At 46.9% G+C, this 20,024-nt stretch overlaps 1 protein-coding gene across 3 annotated transcripts in view; it reads left to right on the top strand.

Annotated features, from left to right (window-relative positions):
* LOC123752815 (serine protease inhibitor dipetalogastin) overlaps positions 1-20,024 on the top strand; it is a 180,280-nt gene that overhangs the window by 41,264 nt on the left and 118,992 nt on the right. Inside the window, exon 1 of one of the 3 annotated variants that reach the window (XM_069325980.1) lies at positions 17,107-19,050. The exons of the other annotated variants lie outside the window; for them this stretch is intronic. Within the exon in view, the coding sequence (XP_069182081.1) occupies positions 19,017-19,050 (34 nt within the window). The 5' untranslated portion in view covers positions 17,107-19,016. Of the gene's footprint in view, positions 1-17,106; positions 19,051-20,024 lie in introns of those variants that run through there. 3 annotated transcript variants of the gene reach the window in all.

The raw sequence follows: 20,024 nt of genomic DNA, 5'->3' as shown, positions 1-20,024 counted from the left end.
CGACGTCCAGGTCTGGTGCCGCAGGTGCTGGCGACGTCCAGGTCTGGTGCCGCAGGTGCTGGCGACGTCCTGGTCTGGTGCCGCAGGTGCTGGCGACGTCCAGGTCTGGAGCCGCAGGTGGTCCACACGAGGACCCGCGGTGACCAACCGACTCATACACGCACGCACGCACGTACGCACCTTGCCAAGCATAACACGAAGCTGGAGAAAGTTCAAAGATATACCACTAGGCTATTCCCAGAACTAAGAGGCATGAGTTACGAGGAAAGGCTGCGTGAACTGCACCTCACGTCGCTGGAAGACAGAAGACCTCGGAGAGACATGATCACCACATACAAAATTCTCGGGAATTGACAGTGTAGACTATGACAGATTATATAACACGGGTGGTACACGCAGAAGAGGACACAGGTGGAAATCGAGCACCCAAATGCACCAAAGAGACATTATAAAGAACTTTTTCAGTGTCAGTGTAGTTAATAAATGAAATGCATTAGGCAGTGATGTGGTGGAGGCCGGCTGCATACATATGTAGATATGATAGAGCCCAATATGTTCAGGAACCTGTACACTTGTTGATTGACAATGCAAGACGGGACTAACAACCAAAGTCCAACCCCCGCAAGTACAAATAGATGAGTATACACACCCTACACAACACCCCCCCCCACACACAACCCCCCCACACACCCTACACCCCCCCCCCCACACACACACAACACCCCACACACACATACAAAGAGAGCCAGCTGGTTCCCCAGGCAGGTGTTCCCCCAGGCGCTGCCTCGGGGGAGGTAATGGAGACACATGGCTCCAGCTGCCAGGCCTCTCATCCCCAGCAATTGTGAGGTAATGAAGGAGGGGTCACCCAGAGTGACCTCCGGCAGGTCACCGTGGCCGTGCTGGAGGTCACTCTGGGTCTCAAGCCCACAGTGACCTCCATCTTCACCTCGTATTCCTTAATTACAGCCTGTCTTCTTCACTGTTTTTCCCACCATAAACAACTCTCTCAAGATCGGAGAAAGTGACCTTGTAGAATATGTAATAACGATAATAGAACATATTATTATCATATATGCCACAACACTCATAAAACCACTGATCCAAGTGTGCAGAAAAAAACACATTTAAACAAATTAGAAAATGCTGAACGCGTTTTCGGCCGTATTCTCCTTCAAGATAGTCACACTCTTATCTTGCTCTGATGAAGGTGAAGTGAGCCGAAAACGCGTTCAGCATTCTCTGATTTTTCAAATGTGGGTTTTCCGCATTATCATATATATTATTAGTAGCAGTAAAATATTATTAATTATTATTAATATTAGTACTTGCGATTGTTGTATGTATAAATGTATACTGTACACTGTAGACTTTAGTGTATGAGTGTGGTGCTGGCACTGTGGGACGTCTAGACATACACAAATTATTTAGATACCAGAGTCAACATCAGCGCTAGAAAATGAACGTCACAAAAACTCGACAAGAAGTGCATTCAGGTCTCAGGCTGGTGCCGTGGGTTCCCTCAGGGTCCTGAAGATTACACAGGGGTCCCGGAGAGTCTCTCGAGGTCCCTTAGGGTCCCGGGAGGTCCCTCGGGGTCCCGGGAGGTCCCTCGGGATCCCGGGAGGTCCTTCGGGGTCCCGGGAGGTCCATCCGGGTTCCGGGAGGTCCCTCGGGGTGCATGGAGGTCCCTCAGGATGCAGAGAGATCCCTCAGGGTCCCAGGGAGTTCGTTGGGAGTCCCAGGGATTCCCTCAAGGTCCCGGGAAGTCCCGCGGGGTACCGGAGAGTCCCTCAGGTGTCCCAAAGAGTCTCTCGGGGTCCCGACGGTCTGAAGTCCCTCCACGTGTACCTACTCACACGTACCAAATCACGGAGCGCATGACTACTCAACACCTCTCATATATTAGTCATAATTACATGCATATTTAAGCATGTTGTCCTGAAGAAGTGATAGAGTGAGCTGTTTACGCAACACTGTCGACTGCGTCACGTGAGCACAAGTGTCTGATAACTCGTAAGATGACCTTTCAAAACACCATTTCCGCTTCCGGCCAGGGCGATAATGCAAGACTGTTTCAATACTGTCTACTTATTTTCCTCCCCCCAAAATAAAGTAATATTGACAAGAAACTTCAGGGTTATATGGGTTAATACTTTGTGCATTAAACTCCCGTGAATTGGTATGGCCGGCTGGGAGATGACATTAAGGAGTGTTGATGCTGTAGATGACATCTGCTGGCCGGAAGGTGGCTGAGGATGTGATGCTGTTGCCACACACCGCCAGCTGGCTCCTTGAGGGGTCTGTAGCGTTGTTGCCATACACCGCCAGCTGGCTCCTTGAGGGGTCTGTAGCGTTGTTGCCATACACCGCCAGCTGGCTCCTTGAGGGGTCTGTAGCGTTGTTGCCACACACCGCCAGCTGGCTCCTTGAGGGGTGTGTGGTGCTGTTGCCACACACTGACAGCTGGCTCCTTGAGGGGTCTGTGGTGTTGTTGCCACACACCGCCAGCTGGCTCCTTGAAGGGTCTGTGGCGTTGTTGCCACACACCGCCAGCTGGCTCCTTGAAGGGTCTGTGGCGTTGTTGCCATACACCGCCAGCTGGCTCCTTGAAGGGTTCTGTGGCGTTGTTGCCACACACCGCCAGCTGGCTCCTTGAAGGGTTCTGTGGCGTTGTTGCCATACACTGACAGCTGGCTCCTTGAAGGGTTCTGTGGCGTTGTTGCCATACACCGCCAGCTGGCTCCTTGAAGGGTTCTGTGGCGTTGTTGCCATACACTGACAGCTGGCTCCTTGAAGGGTTCTGTGGCGTTGTTGCCACACACACATATTATATATATAACTGAAAACTCACACCCCAGAAGTGACTCGAACCCATACTCCCAGAAGCAACGCAACTGGTATGTACAAGACGCCTTAATCCACTTGACCATCACGACCGTCACGACCATCACGACCTGAATTGTCCTGGGGACCATTCAGGCTTGTTCGCATATTATATATATATATATATATATATATATATATATATATATATATATATATATATATATATATATATATATATATAATTTATTTGTGTGTATAAGCTATGCATGATAAAGCAATACATTACAAAGCGGACAGAATCAGTCTTCTCACACACACACACACACAGAGGTGCGCGTGCGCGCCCTCACAGCGACCCAGAAGTGGCTAGAGTTACCGCAGAGGAAATTAGCGCCTCTTCTTCAGACAAAGCAGCAAGGTTTTTCCCCTCCAGTTTTTGTTGGTGGTGCCATTGTGAGAGGCGATCACTCCCGCTGTGGCTCAGGCTGCCCCGCTTGCTGCTTCTCGCTTTTCCAATTTCTCGGTATAATTCACGCAGTATTCTGAGGGTGACGGCCTCCTCGGGCGGCCGTCTCAGGGTTTTGCTCCTTCATTGTATTTCGCTCAAGGAGATTTTATAGATTATATATATTTATGTATAATTACTTAAAACTCTGTGATTCCTTAGGTATTGTGAGGGTCATCAATAGTCACGAATTCGTACGTACTTAAGTTTTAGATAATAGTATACTGACTTGTAAGGAATTCTTTTAAAATAAATGAAACATAAAAATAAACAAATATTCCTAGGTCTGGTATAACACATATATGTACTATATTAGGCTTCAGATATCGTGTATTAGTCCTAGGAAGGTTAGGTTAGTTTGTCTTTGGAACACAAGTTAAAAAATAGTTTTCCTAGTTTTCCAGTTTACCCAACTCAATATTTCAGATTTCTTCGTTCTACTTTCGTTTGCGTCGGTATAACTACTATGATCCTCATCGTTACTATAAGAACTACCAAAACAGGAGGATGGGCTGTTTACGGGCTATTCATGCCCGTGCCACCTCTTGGGTGGCTTAATCTTCATCAATCAATCAATCGAGGATGGGCTGTGTAATCACGTCACATCTGTGTCTCGTGTTCTCTTGGGTTATGAGAACCACAGAGAACACTGGAAAATATACAAATTAGCTTTTGGGTCTTTTTGTTTTTTCGATGAGTCTAGAACCCATATCCTTGAGAAAACTTTTGGCGCGCTCTCTCTCTCTCTCTCTCTCTCTCTCTCTCTCTCTCTCTCTCTCTCTCTCTCTCTCGGCCTGCGTGTGTGTGTGTGTGTGTGTCCATGTCACTCTCAGTTACCTCGACATCTTCAGCTTTAGGACGTCGTGCACAGGATACTATTTAATAAACACCAAAAATACCCTCATAAAAATATCATGAAAACATTAAGAAGAAAACTTGAGATCTCTCCAACAAAAATAGTGTCTTAAGACTTCAACATTATATAACACGTTCTTGGGAACACAGCGAGCACCTCACTCGCTTGTCTCAGGGCTGGGCGTCTCAGGGCTGGGCGTCTCAGGGCTGGGCGTCTCAGGGCTGGGCGTCTCAGGGCTGGGTGTCTCAGGGCTGGGTGTCTCAGGGCTGGGCGTTGGAGGGCTGGGCGTCTCAGGGCTGGGTGTCTCAGGGCTGGGTGTCTCAGGGCTGGGCGTCCGAGGGCTGGGCGTCCGAGGGCTGGGCGTCTCAGGGCTGGGCGTCTCAGGGCTGGGCCCCATCCAAGTTACGACTATATAACACTTGGATGGGATTAGGATAATGATTTGGGATGGGACGAGGGGGGAAGGAATGGTGCCCAACTACTTGGACAATCGGGGATTGAACGCTAACCTGCATGAAGCAAGACCGTCGCTCTACCGTCCAGTTCAAGTGGTTGGGTATAAGGAGGGAATGTGGTGATGAGAGCGAGTCGGGTCCTGGACTTGACAGCATGTCCAACAGAGAAGTATTGGTCCCCTTACGTGTTAAGTGTCCCTGTGGTCCCTCCGTGACCTACACTTTACGGTGATTATCAAGGCATAATTTACGTCTCAAAGCTTGGGTGGCGGCGGGTAGAATTACGTTAATAACCGGTGACACTATTAGGCGAAGATTCCGCCAGGAACAGGTCTGACATGAGGCCGGTAACCCTGTTTCCTTAAACCTCATGTCTCTATTCCCTTGTCCGTTGAGTCAGCAGTGTCTCAGTTGTCATAGATCATGACTACTTCACTATGGTGGAGGTGGCGGTCTGCCTCACTCTTCCCATAAACTGCACACGCTGGAAGTACCGCTCAGCACAATTGTTGGCGTCAGAGTGCACACTAATATTACAAATAAATTTCCATTGTTACAGACATAGCTAGAAAATAAATAAGCAAATATATTTAAATTCTGTTTAAATATATATATATATATATATATATATATATATATATATATATATATATATATATATATATATATATATATTAGTATATTTTGGTAGCAGTCTTTCCTGTAGACATATATTATTAAATATGACCGAAAAAGTAAGATTAATAATTCTAACACGAATTTTCTCAATCTTTCGTACATTACGCTTCACTGTTGGAGGTAAATCAAAAATCACTTCTCCAAAATTCATTTTTATTTCTAGTCTGACGCGACACGGGCGCGTTTCGTAAAACTTATTACATTTTCAAAGACTTCACAAATACACAACTGATTAGAACTTGCGTTTCCCTGATTTTATATCTACATTTGAGTGAGGTGGGAAGGGTGATGTGGCATTAACACAAGACAGAACACTAGGGGATATTAATAGGGTATTAAAAGTATCAACACAAGACAGAACAGAAACAATGGGTATTGAATAGAAGTGTTTGTAGAAAGCCTATTGGTCCATATTTCTTGATGCTTCTATATTGGAGCGGAGTCTTGAGGTGGGTAGAATATAGTTGTGCAATAATTGGCTGTTGATTGCTGGTGTTGACTTCTTGATGTGTAGTGCCTCGCAAACGTCAAGCCGCCTGCTATCGCTGTATCTATCGATGATTTCTGTGTTGTTTACTAGGATTTCTCTGGCGATGGTTTGGTTATGGGAAGAGATTATATGTTCCTTAATGGAGCCCTGTTGTTTATGCATCGTTAAACGCCTAGAAAGAGATGTTGTTGTCTTGCCTATATACTGGGTTTTTTGGAGCTTACAGTCCCCAAGTGGGCATTTGAAGGCATAGACGACGTTAGTCTCTTTTAAAGCGTTCTGTTTTGTGTCTGGAGAGTTTCTCATGAGTAGGCTGGCCGTTTTTCTGGTTTTATAGTAAATCGTCAGTTGCATCCTCTGATTTTTGTCTGTAGGGATAACGTTTCTATTAACAATATCTTTCAGGACCCTTTCCTCTGTTTTATGAGCTGTGGAAAAGAAGTTCCTGTAAAATAGTCTAATAGGGGGTATAGGTGTTGTGTTAGTTGTCTCTTCAGAGGTTAACCTCTGAAGAGACAACTAACACAACGGCCAGCCTACTCATGAGAAACTCTCCAGACACAAAACAGAACGCTTTAAAAGAGACTAACGTCGTCTATGCCTTCAAATGCCCACTTGGGGACTGTAAGCTCCAAAAAACCCAGTATATAGGCAAGACAACAACATCTCTTTCTAGGCGTTTAACGATGCATAAACAACAGGGCTCCATTAAGGAACATATAATCTCTTCCCATAACCAAACCATCGCCAGAGAAATCCTAGTAAACAACACAGAAATCATCGATAGATACAGCGATAGCAGGCGGCTTGACGTTTGCGAGGCACTACACATCAAGAAGTCAACACCAGCAATCAACAGCCAATTATTGCACAACTATATTCTACCCACCTCGAGACTCCGCTCCAATATAGAAGCATCAAGAAATATGGACCAATAGGCTTTCTACAAACACTTCTATTCAATACCCATTGTTTCTGTTCTGTCTTGTGTTGATACTTTTAATACCCTATTAATATCCCCTAGTGTTCTGTCTTGTGTTAATGCCACATCACCCTTCCCACCTCACTCAAATGTAGATATAAAATCAGGGAAACGCAAGTTCTAATCAGTTGTGTATTTGTGAAGTCTTTGAAAATGTAATAAGTTTTACGAAACGCGCCCGTGTCGCGTCAGACTAGAAATAAAAATGAATTTTGGAGAAGTGATTTTTGATTTACCTCCAACAGTGAAGCGTAATGTACGAAAGATTGAGAAAATTCGTGTTAGAATTATTAATCTTACTTTTTCGGTCATATTTAATAATATATATATATATATATATATATATATATATATATATATATATATATATATATATATATATATATATATATATATCAACAACCTAACAAGAACCAATATCACGACAAATGAAGCAATAAGCGTGACAGGTGAGGGGGAACCATGACAAGTGAAGCAATAAGGGTGAGAGGCGAGGCGTTACACGTGGATATCGGCTCATCGCTACTGGGCATGGTCATCAGTGGCGCCTTCAGCCGCCCCTGCAGCAGCGGCCAGCGTCACCCTCAACACACTGCAGCAAGAAGAGCTGCATCAGTTAACAGTAGCAGCAACATACAAGCAGCAGAAGCCACAACAAGTACCAACAGTGTTGACGAAGGAAGAGCTGATGCCGCAAGAGAGAGTAACACCTGGGATGTAGCCAGACATTGGAGGCGTCTGGAGGTGTCCCGCCACCGCTCCGACACCTGCGGCTACCTCCTTGACTCGTGACACGACGGCCTAGAGTCCTAGAGGTTTTAACGGGAAAGTCGAAGGCGAGAACAACACGAACTCTGACAACGCCCTAAGCCTAGTGGTTTGGGCTGGATAGTTGTAGGTTGGCAAGCCTGCCTGCAGACTTCTTGTGGTTTTGGCGCGAAAGCTGAAGGTAAGCGCAGAGAAGTAATACACCTTTATCTGTATGCTTAGCGTGGAAAGTTGCAGGTAAGTATGAATTCCTGAACTCCCTGCTCTTTGCGGTTCTAGCGGGAAAGTTGCGGATAAACAACTATTCTTGTATTTAAGTTATATTACTGCTTTTGGCGGGAAAAGTGAGGACACTCACTCACTTGTACGGGAGTGTCTTTGTCTGAGAAGTTTTCGCAGGAACCTTGAATGTAAATATCAGCAGCAGCCGTGTTATGGGCGGCCCATGTCCTGTTATGGGCGGGCCCCGGTCATAATAGAACTTGGTAGGTGGCCCCCTGAATTAGCTTCGCCATCGAGAGAATGCTAGAGTGAAAAAGGTGCCCACACTGTTGGCTGTTGGCACTCTGAACACCGCTATCCGCGTGCTCCTTCACCTACTGATCACTCTTAAACTCTTAGTTCTTCACAACTTCGGTGTTGCCTTAAATATTACTGACCAGATCACGACGAAATACTTCAGGTTCCTGGCCCGACCACACCAAGCGGAGGCTGAGCTGCGTATCTTGTGATTACATGAGTGTGCAATGTTGCATCAGTCACGCAACAACGTCTCTCGCTCTGTAATGAGTAAATGAATATTTAAGATTATTAGCCGATTACGGGCGTGAGCAGATGATCTAACACTAGATTTGCACCACCACTTATTTAAAACAAGTACACTTGTTTATTATTAAAAGTGTGCATTAACATAACAGGCGATACACGATGAAAGCGATGCTTTCTGCTTGTGCAAGTCCTTCACTCACACATGACAAACAATATCTAATACTTCAATGTCTTATACGTTCACGAAGGGTTGGACACGGCCAAGGGGGTCACAGGGAAGACCCCCTTGGGGTCGGAAGGGGGCCGGAAGAAGGACACGGGCCAGGGGAGACATGTAAGCATCTGAAGTAGAGACAGCGACAGTGGAAGATGGCCGCCATACACAGAGGGAAGCGTAAATATGACATGCCTCTCGGGGTTACATGTGTGGTAAAAGAGGCGGGACCCGGCGCTGCAACTCTAACCAAGTAGTGAATACAAATATGTCAGAAACTATGCACGCTTCTACGCATATAACTTGTATACACGCACGCACACTAGGTGTAAGTACAGTCAGAGCCTGGTACCCGAGTACCAGGAGGCAGACACACACCCCTTCCCTATCCTCGCTCCCTCTACATAACCTCTACCCCTTCCCTATCCTCGCTCCCTCTACACATCCTCTACCCCTTCCCTATCCCCTACTTTTCCTCCTCACAGGTGAAGGCTGGAACACAACTAAGCCAAAGTAATGTAAGGAAATACTCGTGCCTGAACGGGTGGTCAAACAAGCGTAACGCACTGAAAGAAGTTGTGGAAGCCACCTCCATCCTCAACTTTATGGCCAGACTTGACCAAGAGTTTGAACGTCAGAATAGTTACATTATAACTCAAACAGGCACAACAAGGCTAGTTGGCCGGGTATACACAGCTCACTCCCTCGTTGTCAGCGATAGGTAACTTTCCCTTCCCCACGCCCCCTCAACCCTTCCCCACGCCCCCTCAACCCTTCCCCACGCCCCCTCAACCCTTCCCCACGCCCCCTCAACCCTTCCCCACGCCCCCTCAACCCTTCCCCACGCCCCCTCAACCCTTCCCCACGCCCCCTCAACCCTTCCCCACGCCCCTCAACCCTTCCCCACGCCCCTCAACCCTTCCCCACGCCCCTCAACCCTTCCCCACGCCTCCTCAACCCTTCCCCACGCCCCCTCAACCCTCCCCCACACCCCCTCAACCCTTCCCCACGCCCCTCCCCACTCGTGGATGCTGAGGGAGGGGGGTGCCGACGCTGCTCATCAGAGCAAAACCAAGCTCGCCCTCGAGCTAAAGAGCGGCGGGCGGCGTCGGGACCTCGCCGCCCCTCGTGCAGAATAACGTGCTGACGCTTCCCGCCGGTGTGAGGAACTAACCGCAGGTCCACAACCTGCAGTTTGTACCTGGGAAAAGTGGCAGTGTTTTGTTCAGTGGAGAGCATGATGACCGCTTAGCGTGCGTGAGGAGGGTTCAGGTGTCCTCGCTCTGATAACCTGACACTGGCTACGTCTTCTCCTCTGTTGCTTCCCCCTGAAGGAGGCACCCCCAGCAGGAGGAGGCACCCCCAGCAGGAGGAAGGAGGTAGCCCCCTTAGAGGGAGGAAGAGGAAGAAGTACAAAGGAACAGAAAAACAGAAAAACCCGTCCTGGAATAGGATAGACCAGATCTGGGAGCTGGCATCGCACTGAGCATGTCTCGTGAGGCCCACATCAAGCGGATATCATCAGCGGCATATGTAAGGTCGGCCAAGGTAATATGTCTGTATATGAAGTCGTTTTGTATATTGTAGATCACATATGCCAGACAAATTCTGGAGTACGTAGCACCAATATGGAGTCCCTCTCTCGTTATACACAAAATGAGGCTAGAGAAGGTTGAGAGGCATGTCACCAGACTGGCACCAGATATGCAAGGTATGAGTTACGAGAAAATCTCATGTCACTCACTGGAAGAGAAAGCAGCAACAGTGAAGACTTTTTTTCAGGGATATTCCTGCGCGGGCCCTAAGCCTCTGGCTGGCCCACTAAGTGTTGCTTGTTTGTTTTACTTGGGCGGAGTGTGAGTATTTATGACTTGTATGGTCGCTTCAGTAAGAGTGAAGACATGATCAACACGTGCAACATTTTGAAAGGAATAAACAGTGTGATTACTGAAATGAATCTAATACGCACTAAGAAGAGAGGCCAAGGAAACCACCTCCACACAATTCCAAGTTCAGTCTTCAAGACACCCGAAAAGTCTCATGAACCCGTACACCACTTATTGAAATGTGGGGTGCCAGAACCCAAGAGCTGAAGCTCAAACCCCTGTCACACAGCACCCGTACCTGTATGGGTAGTGAACACATAGAACGCATGTGAAAGAAGAAGTTGTGGAAACCACCTCCATCCACAACTTTAAGGCCAGATTCGACAAAGAATTTGAACGTCAGAATAGTTAAGCTATAACGCAGCAGGAGGCAGTAGGCGGACCATAAAGAGTTGGCCTCACTCTTCCCTTGTTGTTATTTCAGATTCAGCTACTCGGAACCAAAGTTACAAGTAGCACGGGCTATGGCGAGCCCGTGGTGGACTCACCTGGCACAGGAGCGAGGCTCTGTCTGTAACTCCCCCGTAGACAGTAACGTAAGTAGTAACAGGTACACCGCTCGTCCTGTCTATACGGGAAGCATCACTACGCGCGCTCTGGATGAGGACGTTTTCCACCCGTTTGCCTCTCCTGCAAGCCCCCTCTCCCACAACCCCCTCCTCGTTCCCCCTTCCCATCTCCCCCCCCCCCTCCCTGGGGCTACTAGTGCGTTCCCCCCTCACACACACACACACCCACACACACACACACACACACATACCCACACACACACACCCACACACACCCACACACACACACACACACACACACACACACACACACACACACACACACACACACACACACACACACACACACACACACACACACACCCACACACACACACCCACACACACACACCCACACACACACACCCACACATACACACACACACACACACACACACACACACACACACACACACACACACACATACACACACACACACACACACACACACACACACACACTGATACATAAACACAAGTTACTGGTAATGATCAACAATGCAGTATTCCCCAGGGAATATCGGATAGCGTGAAGACAAAAGAATCAAATGGGAATGAGATGTGGCATTGCTGATGGCCAGAAAAACCGGATTTTTTTGTACGTATTGTTTATGGAGGCGAGAAGTGACTATAGTGACTGTGTCGTGGGAAACATTTCGGTGGAAGGAGAGAGAGAAAGTGGTTATGTTTGTGATCAACAACACCGAGCGAGAGAGAGAGACGACACATGGAGAGCAAAGCTTGTAGAAGTAGTAGAAAAAAACTTCCCAGATCAACATATATCAGTTCTTGCTAAACCTAGTCTTTAAATATAATGCAATTGACATTGACACAACGTTGGTCACGGAATGCCAATAGAGGCCATGAAGCAGCCACGTTGTTAAATCTTTTTGATGTGTAGAGGCGATAAAACAGTTATAAAGAGGAGAAAAGGAGAGTATGGCTAGCATTATGTAGAGGGACATAGCAGAAAGTAAGAGAGAAACATGGGAAAGAGAACTCAACACAACATGATGGACTACGCAAGTACAAAGATGAGGAAATATTCATGCCACCACTAAGGAATAAGGGGACCAAGAAGAACAGTGACAGGCAGTGCTTCGAGACACAGACGGAAGCACTAGAGCACACAGACATCAGAATATAAGGGAATCAAAAATATATATAAAAAGAGTAGAGAGTTAAATTAGCCTTTCGGGACGATAACAATCTTTGTGAAACACACTGTTGAGTGCACAACCCCGCCTAGAACCCCCCACCTGACAGATGTGACGAGGGCCACACTGTCACCACTATATCATAATGGTAGAGAACCCTCTATGCAGACACGACTCAATAACGCAGACACGACTGACGCAGAAAGAGGAAACGGTGGAATTGAAATCCAGAAAGTTATTCAAATAAAAACTTGACAAAAACCATGAACCACTCCGGTCCTAGAGTACACACACAAAACGCTACTCATACAGGAAACACCACACACACACACACACACACTCACACGCACTAAACAGTTAAGAGTCCAAACACAGAACACACACACACACACACACACACACACACACACACACACACACACACACACACACACACACACACACACACACACACACACACACACACAGAGTATGCCGCCTCATCATGGAGTCCCCATCTGAAGAAGCATATAATGAAACTGGAAAAGGTTCAGAGGTTTGCAACGAGACTCGTCCCAGAGCTACGAGGGATGGGGTATGAAGAGCGCCTGAGGGAATTGTGCCTTACGACACTAGAAAGAAGAAGGGAGAGGGGGGACATGATAGGAACGTATAAGATACTCAGAGGAATTGACAGAGTGGACATAGACGAAATGTTCACACGGAATAGTAACAGAACGAGAGGACATGGATGGAAGCTTGAAACTCAGATGAGTCACAGAGATGTTAGGAAGTTTTCTTTTAGCGTGAGAGTAGTGGGGAAATGGAATGCACTTCAGGAACAGGTTGTGGAAGCAAATACTATTCATAATTTTAAAACCAGGTATGATAGGGAAATGGGACAGGAGTCATTGCTGTAAACAACCGATGCTCGAAAGGCGGGATCCAAGAGTCAATGCTCGATCCTGCAGACACAACTAGGTGAGTACACACACACACACACACACACACACACACCCTGTCGTCAGTCGAGGCTTGGCGAGGCAGAGTAAAAACCTCAAGTGGGTGGACGGGGAGTGAAAAACGTGGGCAATATAAGCTGAGAGAGACGAGAGTGAAGCCAACATTACCATGCTGTACTCAGTGTGTACTCGCCCGTGGAACACCAATACATCTTTTCTCTCTCTCTCTCTCTCTCTCTCTCTCTCTCTCTCTCTCTCTCTCTCTCTCTCTCTCTCTCTCTCTCTCTCTCTCTCTCTCTCTCTCTCTCTCTCGCATCCTCTTTCACTTGCTTTCAAAAAAGAAAGTTGACCTAGTTTATATATTTTTTTTGTCACCCCGTCCTCCTAAAATTAAAGTATTTAAAGTAAGTGTTGGAAAGTACCAATATGACTTACAGTATTGAAGCTGATGGATGCCTACTACTACAGTACTGAATCACAAACCAGAAAATGTTAACAGCAACATATATATAAGACTTAACCTAACCCCTCCCAGCAATCCTAGGCCTAATATAGTTCGTATATGTGCTATACTAGAAATATTTACGTTTGGTTTTTAGCTGTATTTTTCAGGACAATAATACCGCAGTACAAATAAGTGGCTTACTGGCGGTCTGTCACATCATGTGGGTACTTTCACCAAATAGTTACTATAAGTGCTCATTTCAGGAGGAGGTCGTCAGGCTCATCTTGGCGCCACACTACTAGCCGGCGCCACTACTGCCAACCAAGCACTTCATGAATGACCCATATTATGTACCGTGTATAAATACTATACATTGTATAATGGGAGGCCTCATTTATGGACAACAATAATACTAATAATAAGAAAGAGAATGGTAGGTTTACAAAATTAAGGAGGTTGGACCCAAGAAAAATAAGTGTTTTGCTGTCGCTAATGACCGGGGGTACAGCTAAACTGCCACACACACGCGCGCGCCTGCCCCAGTACACACACACACACACACACACACACACACACACACACACACACACACACACACACACACACACACACACGCACACGCCTGCCCCAGTATATTCATATGTTCATGAGTTCTTATCTTCTTGTAAAGCCACAATCACACATAGCGTTTCCGATAGGTTCTTTATCTTAATTTTCCCCGGAATACGATCCGCCAAATCGTTTAACAACCAGGTACTCGTTGATTGTTGGGTGAACAGGGGCGCTCAGTTAAGGATTGGACAAGTCTCTTGTGTTGTGGAGGACAAGTCTCTTGTTGTTGTTGTTGTTGTTAAAGATTCGCTACCTGGAACAAAAAGTTCCAAGTAACACGGGCTATGGTGAGCCCGTAGATAGTTATATTGTGTTGTGGAGGACAAGTCTCTTCTTGCTGGGTGTGTGTGGGCGTCCTCACATGTTCCCGTGTGAGATGCCAGAGAACTAGTTTTCCTGAAGACTAATTCATTAGTCACAAATAGTTTACTAATATATAATATTTTTTTTACATACGTGTCCTGAGGGCAAGAATATTTCCAAGAGGTTGAACGAGTCCTTGACACCAGTCTGTGGTGCCGGTGTCAGACGTCTGGGATTACCCTCTATATTTACTATAACGTCTGGGATTACCCTCTACACTCGCTATAACGTCTGGGATTACCCTCTACACTCACTATAACGTCTGGGATTACCCTCTACACTCACTATAACGTCTGGGATTACCCTCTACACTCACTATAACGTCTGGGATTACCCTCTACACTCACTATAACGTCTGGGATTACCCTCTACACTCACTATAACGTCTGAGATTACCCTCTACACTCACTATAACGTCTGGGATTACCCTCTACACTCACTATAACGTCTGGGATTACCCTCTACACTCACTATAACGTCTGGGATTACAGTCCACACTCACTATAACGTCTGGGATTACCCTCTACACTCACTATAACGTCTGGGATTACCCTCTACACTCACTATAACGTCTGGGATTACCCTCTATATTCACTATAACGTCTGGGATTACCCTCTACACTCACTATAACGTCTAGGATTACAGTCCACACTCACTATAACGTCTGGGATTACCCTCTATATTCACTATAACGTCTGGGATTACCCTCTACACTTACTATAACGTCTGGGATTACCCTCTATACTCACTATAACGTCTGGGATTACCCTCTACACTCACTATAACGTCTGGGATTACCCTCTACACTCACTATAACATCTGGGATTACCCTCTACACTCACTATAACGTCTGGGATTACCCTCTACACTCACTATTACGTCTGGGATTATCCTCTACATTCACTATAACGTCTGGGATTACCCTCTACACTCACTATAACGTCTGGGATTACCCTCTACACTCACTATAACGTCTGGGATTATCCTCTACATTCACTATAACGTCTGGGATTACCCTCTACACTCACTATACCGTCTGGGATTACCCTCTACACTCACTATAACGTCTGGGATTACCCTCTACACTCACTATAACGTCTGGGATTACTCTCTACACTCACTATAACGTCTGGGATTACCCTCTACATTCACTATAACGTCTGGGATTACCCTCTACACTCACTATTACGTCTGGGATTACCCTCTACATTCACTATAACGTCTGGGATTACCCTCTACACTCACTATAACGTCTGGGATTACCCTCTACACTCACTATTACGTCTGGGATTACCCTCTACATTCACTATAACGTCTGGGATTACCCTCTACACTCACTATAACGTCTGGGATTACCCTCTACACTCACTATAACGTCTGGGATTACTCTCTACACTCACTATAACGTCTGGGATTACCCTCTACACTCACTATAACGTCTGGGATTACCCTCTACATTCACTATAACGTCTGGGATTACCCTCTACACTCACTATAACGTCTGGGATTACCCTCTACACTCACTATAACGTCTGGGATTACCCTCTACACTCACTATAACGTCTGGGATTACTCTCTACACTCACTATAACGTCTGGGATTACCCTCTACACTCACTATAACGACACATTCAGTCTGGGCTTGGTATAGTGAATCAGCAGTGCAACCTGCGCTCCGTCCAGCCGTCACAGTGACCCCCCCCCCTCCGTCAGTGTTGTGCGGCCTGCCCTCGTTAACAAACCCAAATGCTCGTTAAACCAGCCCCCCTCGCCCCGCCCCCCCACGCACCGTTTATGCAACCTGTCCTCAGGCTAGGCTCGTTAAATGGACGGTCGACCTCAAAGACGCTCTCGTAAATTGTTAACGTACTGCGTATTCAAAATTTGTATTTTCTCAAATATAAAGTAATTCTATTATATACTAGAATGTGTTCAATGGTTAAGGCCTAACATAGGGTAGGCTGTTGGGCATTATTGGTATTTCACCCCATCTCGTTAAAAGCTCGTTAAAGGCCAGGCTCGTTAAAGCTGCCGCCGTTCCCGAAGCAACCCGTCCTCGACTCAAGTCCATTACATCCAGTGGTCGACCCCACAGACGCATTAATACATTTTAACATGCTGTTCTTTCAAAACGGGAATTTTCTCAAATATAAATTAATATTATAATATATTAGCATATTGTGTATATATAGGCATAGGTTAGGTATTTAGGTTCTGTTGGAGATTATTTGTATTTGTAGTACGTGGGTGAAGCATTTACAGTGTTGTTGTTCGAACAAAATTCGACAGTGAAGCACTTGTTCCGGAAGTGTTCGAATGAAATCAGTTATGAGTCGTGTGTAAACCGTTTTTCATTCATAAACAGCTGGGGTTTGGCGGGTGCATGGAATCACTTTTGGGTCTTTGTTTGGAGGACGGGCTGTCTACAGAGTTGCAATTCGAATAGAGGTCATCAACGCAGCACTGTTCCAGAAATGTTTGAACATCAACAGTTGAGTCGTGTGTCAGCCTGTCCTCCAAAGACCCAAAAGTGATTCCATGCACCCGCCAAACCCCCTGTTTGTGAATGAAAAAGGTTTACCACGCTTGCCAGTCGTCACGCTCACTGTATACAGGACTCTGGCCGGCACTGAACACCGCCCTCCGTCACCCCTCACTGTGTACAGGACTCTGGGCGTCACTGAACACCGCCCTCCGTCACCCCTCACTGTGTACAGGACTCTTGGGGGTCACTGAACACCGCCCTCTGTCACCCCTCACTGTGTACAGGACTCTTGGGGGTCACTGAACACCGCCCTCCGTCACCCCTGTGTACAGGACTCTGGGCGTCACTGAACACCGCCCTCCGTCACCCCTCACTGTGTACAGGACTCTTGGGGGTCACTGAACACCGCCCTCCGTCACCCCTCACTGTGTACAGGACTCTTGGGGGTCACTGAACACCGCCCTCCGTCACCCCTCACTGTGTACAGGACTCTGGCCGGCACTGAACACCGCCCTCCGTCACCCCTCACTGTGTACAGGACTCTGGGCGTCACTGAACACCGCCCTCCGTCACCCCTCACTGTGTACAGGACTGGGCGTCACTGAACACCGCCCTCCGTCACCCCTCACTGTGTACAGGACTCTGGGCGTCACTGGACACCGCCCTCCGTCACGCTCGGAGATTAACAGGGTCGACCTAACACCCAAGCTACATTATTTACACGAAAATGTCTTAAAAAGAGATGGGCAGCTAGAATGGGAAGATATTGAAGGAAAACGAAAAAGACCCAAATGAGGAAAGGGAAGAAGAAGGAGCAAGAAGAGAGAGAGAGACAGGCGCGCGAACACACACACACACACACACACACACATACACACACACACACACACACAAAGTTGGAATATACAGTAGTTGTATGGGGGTGCCCAAATCTCAAGAAGCACATAAGTAAACTGGAAAAGATGCAACGGCATGCTACAAAAAGGCTTCCGGAACCGAGAAACAAGAGTTACGAGGAGACTAAAAGCGTTCAACATGCCAAAACATGATTGTAACAGGAGATATGATCACCACTTACAAAATACTAACAGGAATCGACCAATTTGACAAAGAGGAATTCCAGAAACCAGTAACTTCACGGAGAAGAGGACATAGATTCAAGCTAAGAAAACAGATGCCAATTTTTTTTAGAAAGTTTTCTTTTGCAAACAGAGTAGTAGACGGTTGGAACAAGTTAAGTGATAAGGTGGTGGAGGCCAAAACCATCAGTAGTTTCAAAGCGAAAGTACGACAAAGAGTACTGGGAAGACGGGACACCACGAGCGTAGCTCTCATCCTGTAACTACACTTAGGTAATCTCTCACACACACACACACACACAGAGGAAGGCATGAACGGTCTAAGCTACGTATACAGATTATATCAATCAGCAAGAAATAACGAGAAATAACGAGATGCCAACGAAACACAGATGATGGGGGGGGAGAGAGAGAGAGAGAGAAGCACACAGGAAGAGAGAGCGAGAGAGAAAGAGCTTGGCGGTATAAATGGAGGTGGGAGGCGTCAAGAACCGCACTCTGTACTGCAACACGGCCCAACCACCACCACCACCTTCACTAGCACACAGCTGCTCTGTGGGCCCCTGGCAGCGGTCGGTAACCCAGCAGCAGAAGCCCGGTACACCGTCCCCGGCTGCAGACACGAGCAGACGTCTCTCCTGGACCGCGGACTTGAACTTGAACTTAGTGAGCGGCTGCTTCTTGAGCCGGGTGTTTTCCTTTCACGAACGCTAACCAACCAGCTGTAAAATCCAGGCGGAGACAGCTTTTAAGTTGCTCAATATACATTCGCTGAAAAATCGTTACTATTAATTAAGGTCTAAATCGAGCCGGGTGGCCCCGAAAGAGAGGGAGGGAGGAAGTGCCCGACTTTCTAAGGTAACGGCAGAGTGGTGGTGGTGGGAGCGGCGGAGACTTCAACGACAGCACCGGTAGTGAGCACAGTCTAGTGTCGACCACACTCTACCCCGCCACCATGAACCTTCTCCTCCTCCTGCCCTTCCTCTGCGGTAAGTGTTCACCTCCGCTTTACATCTACACTTATTGAAGTTGTTTACTAACATGTACTAGCGGGAGTGTAAACTACGGGAGAGGGGGTACCTTTCTGCTAGTTTATAGGGTAGTTTGCCTCACTAAACTGTCGCTACTAGTGGTTAGACACACGGCTTGACCCCGGCTTTACTGTCTATGCAACACACGCAATAATTTATTACGCTATGCATGCTCCGTACACCCCCATTTCATTCATTCTACATTCACTCCATTTCATTCTACGCACACTGTAAATAGGCAAGTAATAAGCTTTCATTTGGCTCGCTTCCCGGGTCATTCCTCGGTACAGGTGGGCGAAAAAATATTAAGTTTAGCGTCTTTCATGTTGTCGAGAAATACCAGCAATGAAATATTAATACACAATATCCAGGACTTTTGATACACGCAACACAACACCACTGTTTCTGGGTGCTGAGCACTGTGCAGGCGAGGACGCTTACTAAAGCTGGGTGCTGAGCACTGTGCAGGCGAGGACGCTTACTAAAGCTGGGTGCTGAGCACTGTGCAGGCGAGGACGCTTACTAAAGCTGGGTGCTGAGCACTGTGCAGGCGAGGACGCTTAATAAAGCTGGGTGCTGAGCACTGTGCAGGCGAGGACGCTTACTAAAGCTGGGTGCTGAGCACTGTGCAGGCGAGGACGCTTACTAAAGCTGGGTGCTGAGCACTGTGCAGGCGAGGACGCTTAATAAAGCTGGGTGCTGAGCACTAAACACCTGCATTAACCTCGTGTAGACTGCAATGTTGTTCATGCAACAGCCCAGTGTGTGTGTGTGTGTGTGTGTGTGTATACAACAACCTTCTGCATGGAATGATGTACATTTATTCTATGTATTTTGATGAAATAGGTAATTGTATTACATGCAACTGCATAAAGTGAGTTCTGTCGACACAAGCGAACACCGCGTTTAGTGTTCTGTTGGACTGGTCGACC

This window comes from Procambarus clarkii, chromosome 17 (assembly GCF_040958095.1).
Source record: "Procambarus clarkii isolate CNS0578487 chromosome 17, FALCON_Pclarkii_2.0, whole genome shotgun sequence".
NCBI lineage: Eukaryota > Metazoa > Arthropoda > Malacostraca > Decapoda > Cambaridae > Procambarus > Procambarus clarkii.
This window is presented reverse-complemented; position numbering and strand designations above follow the sequence as displayed.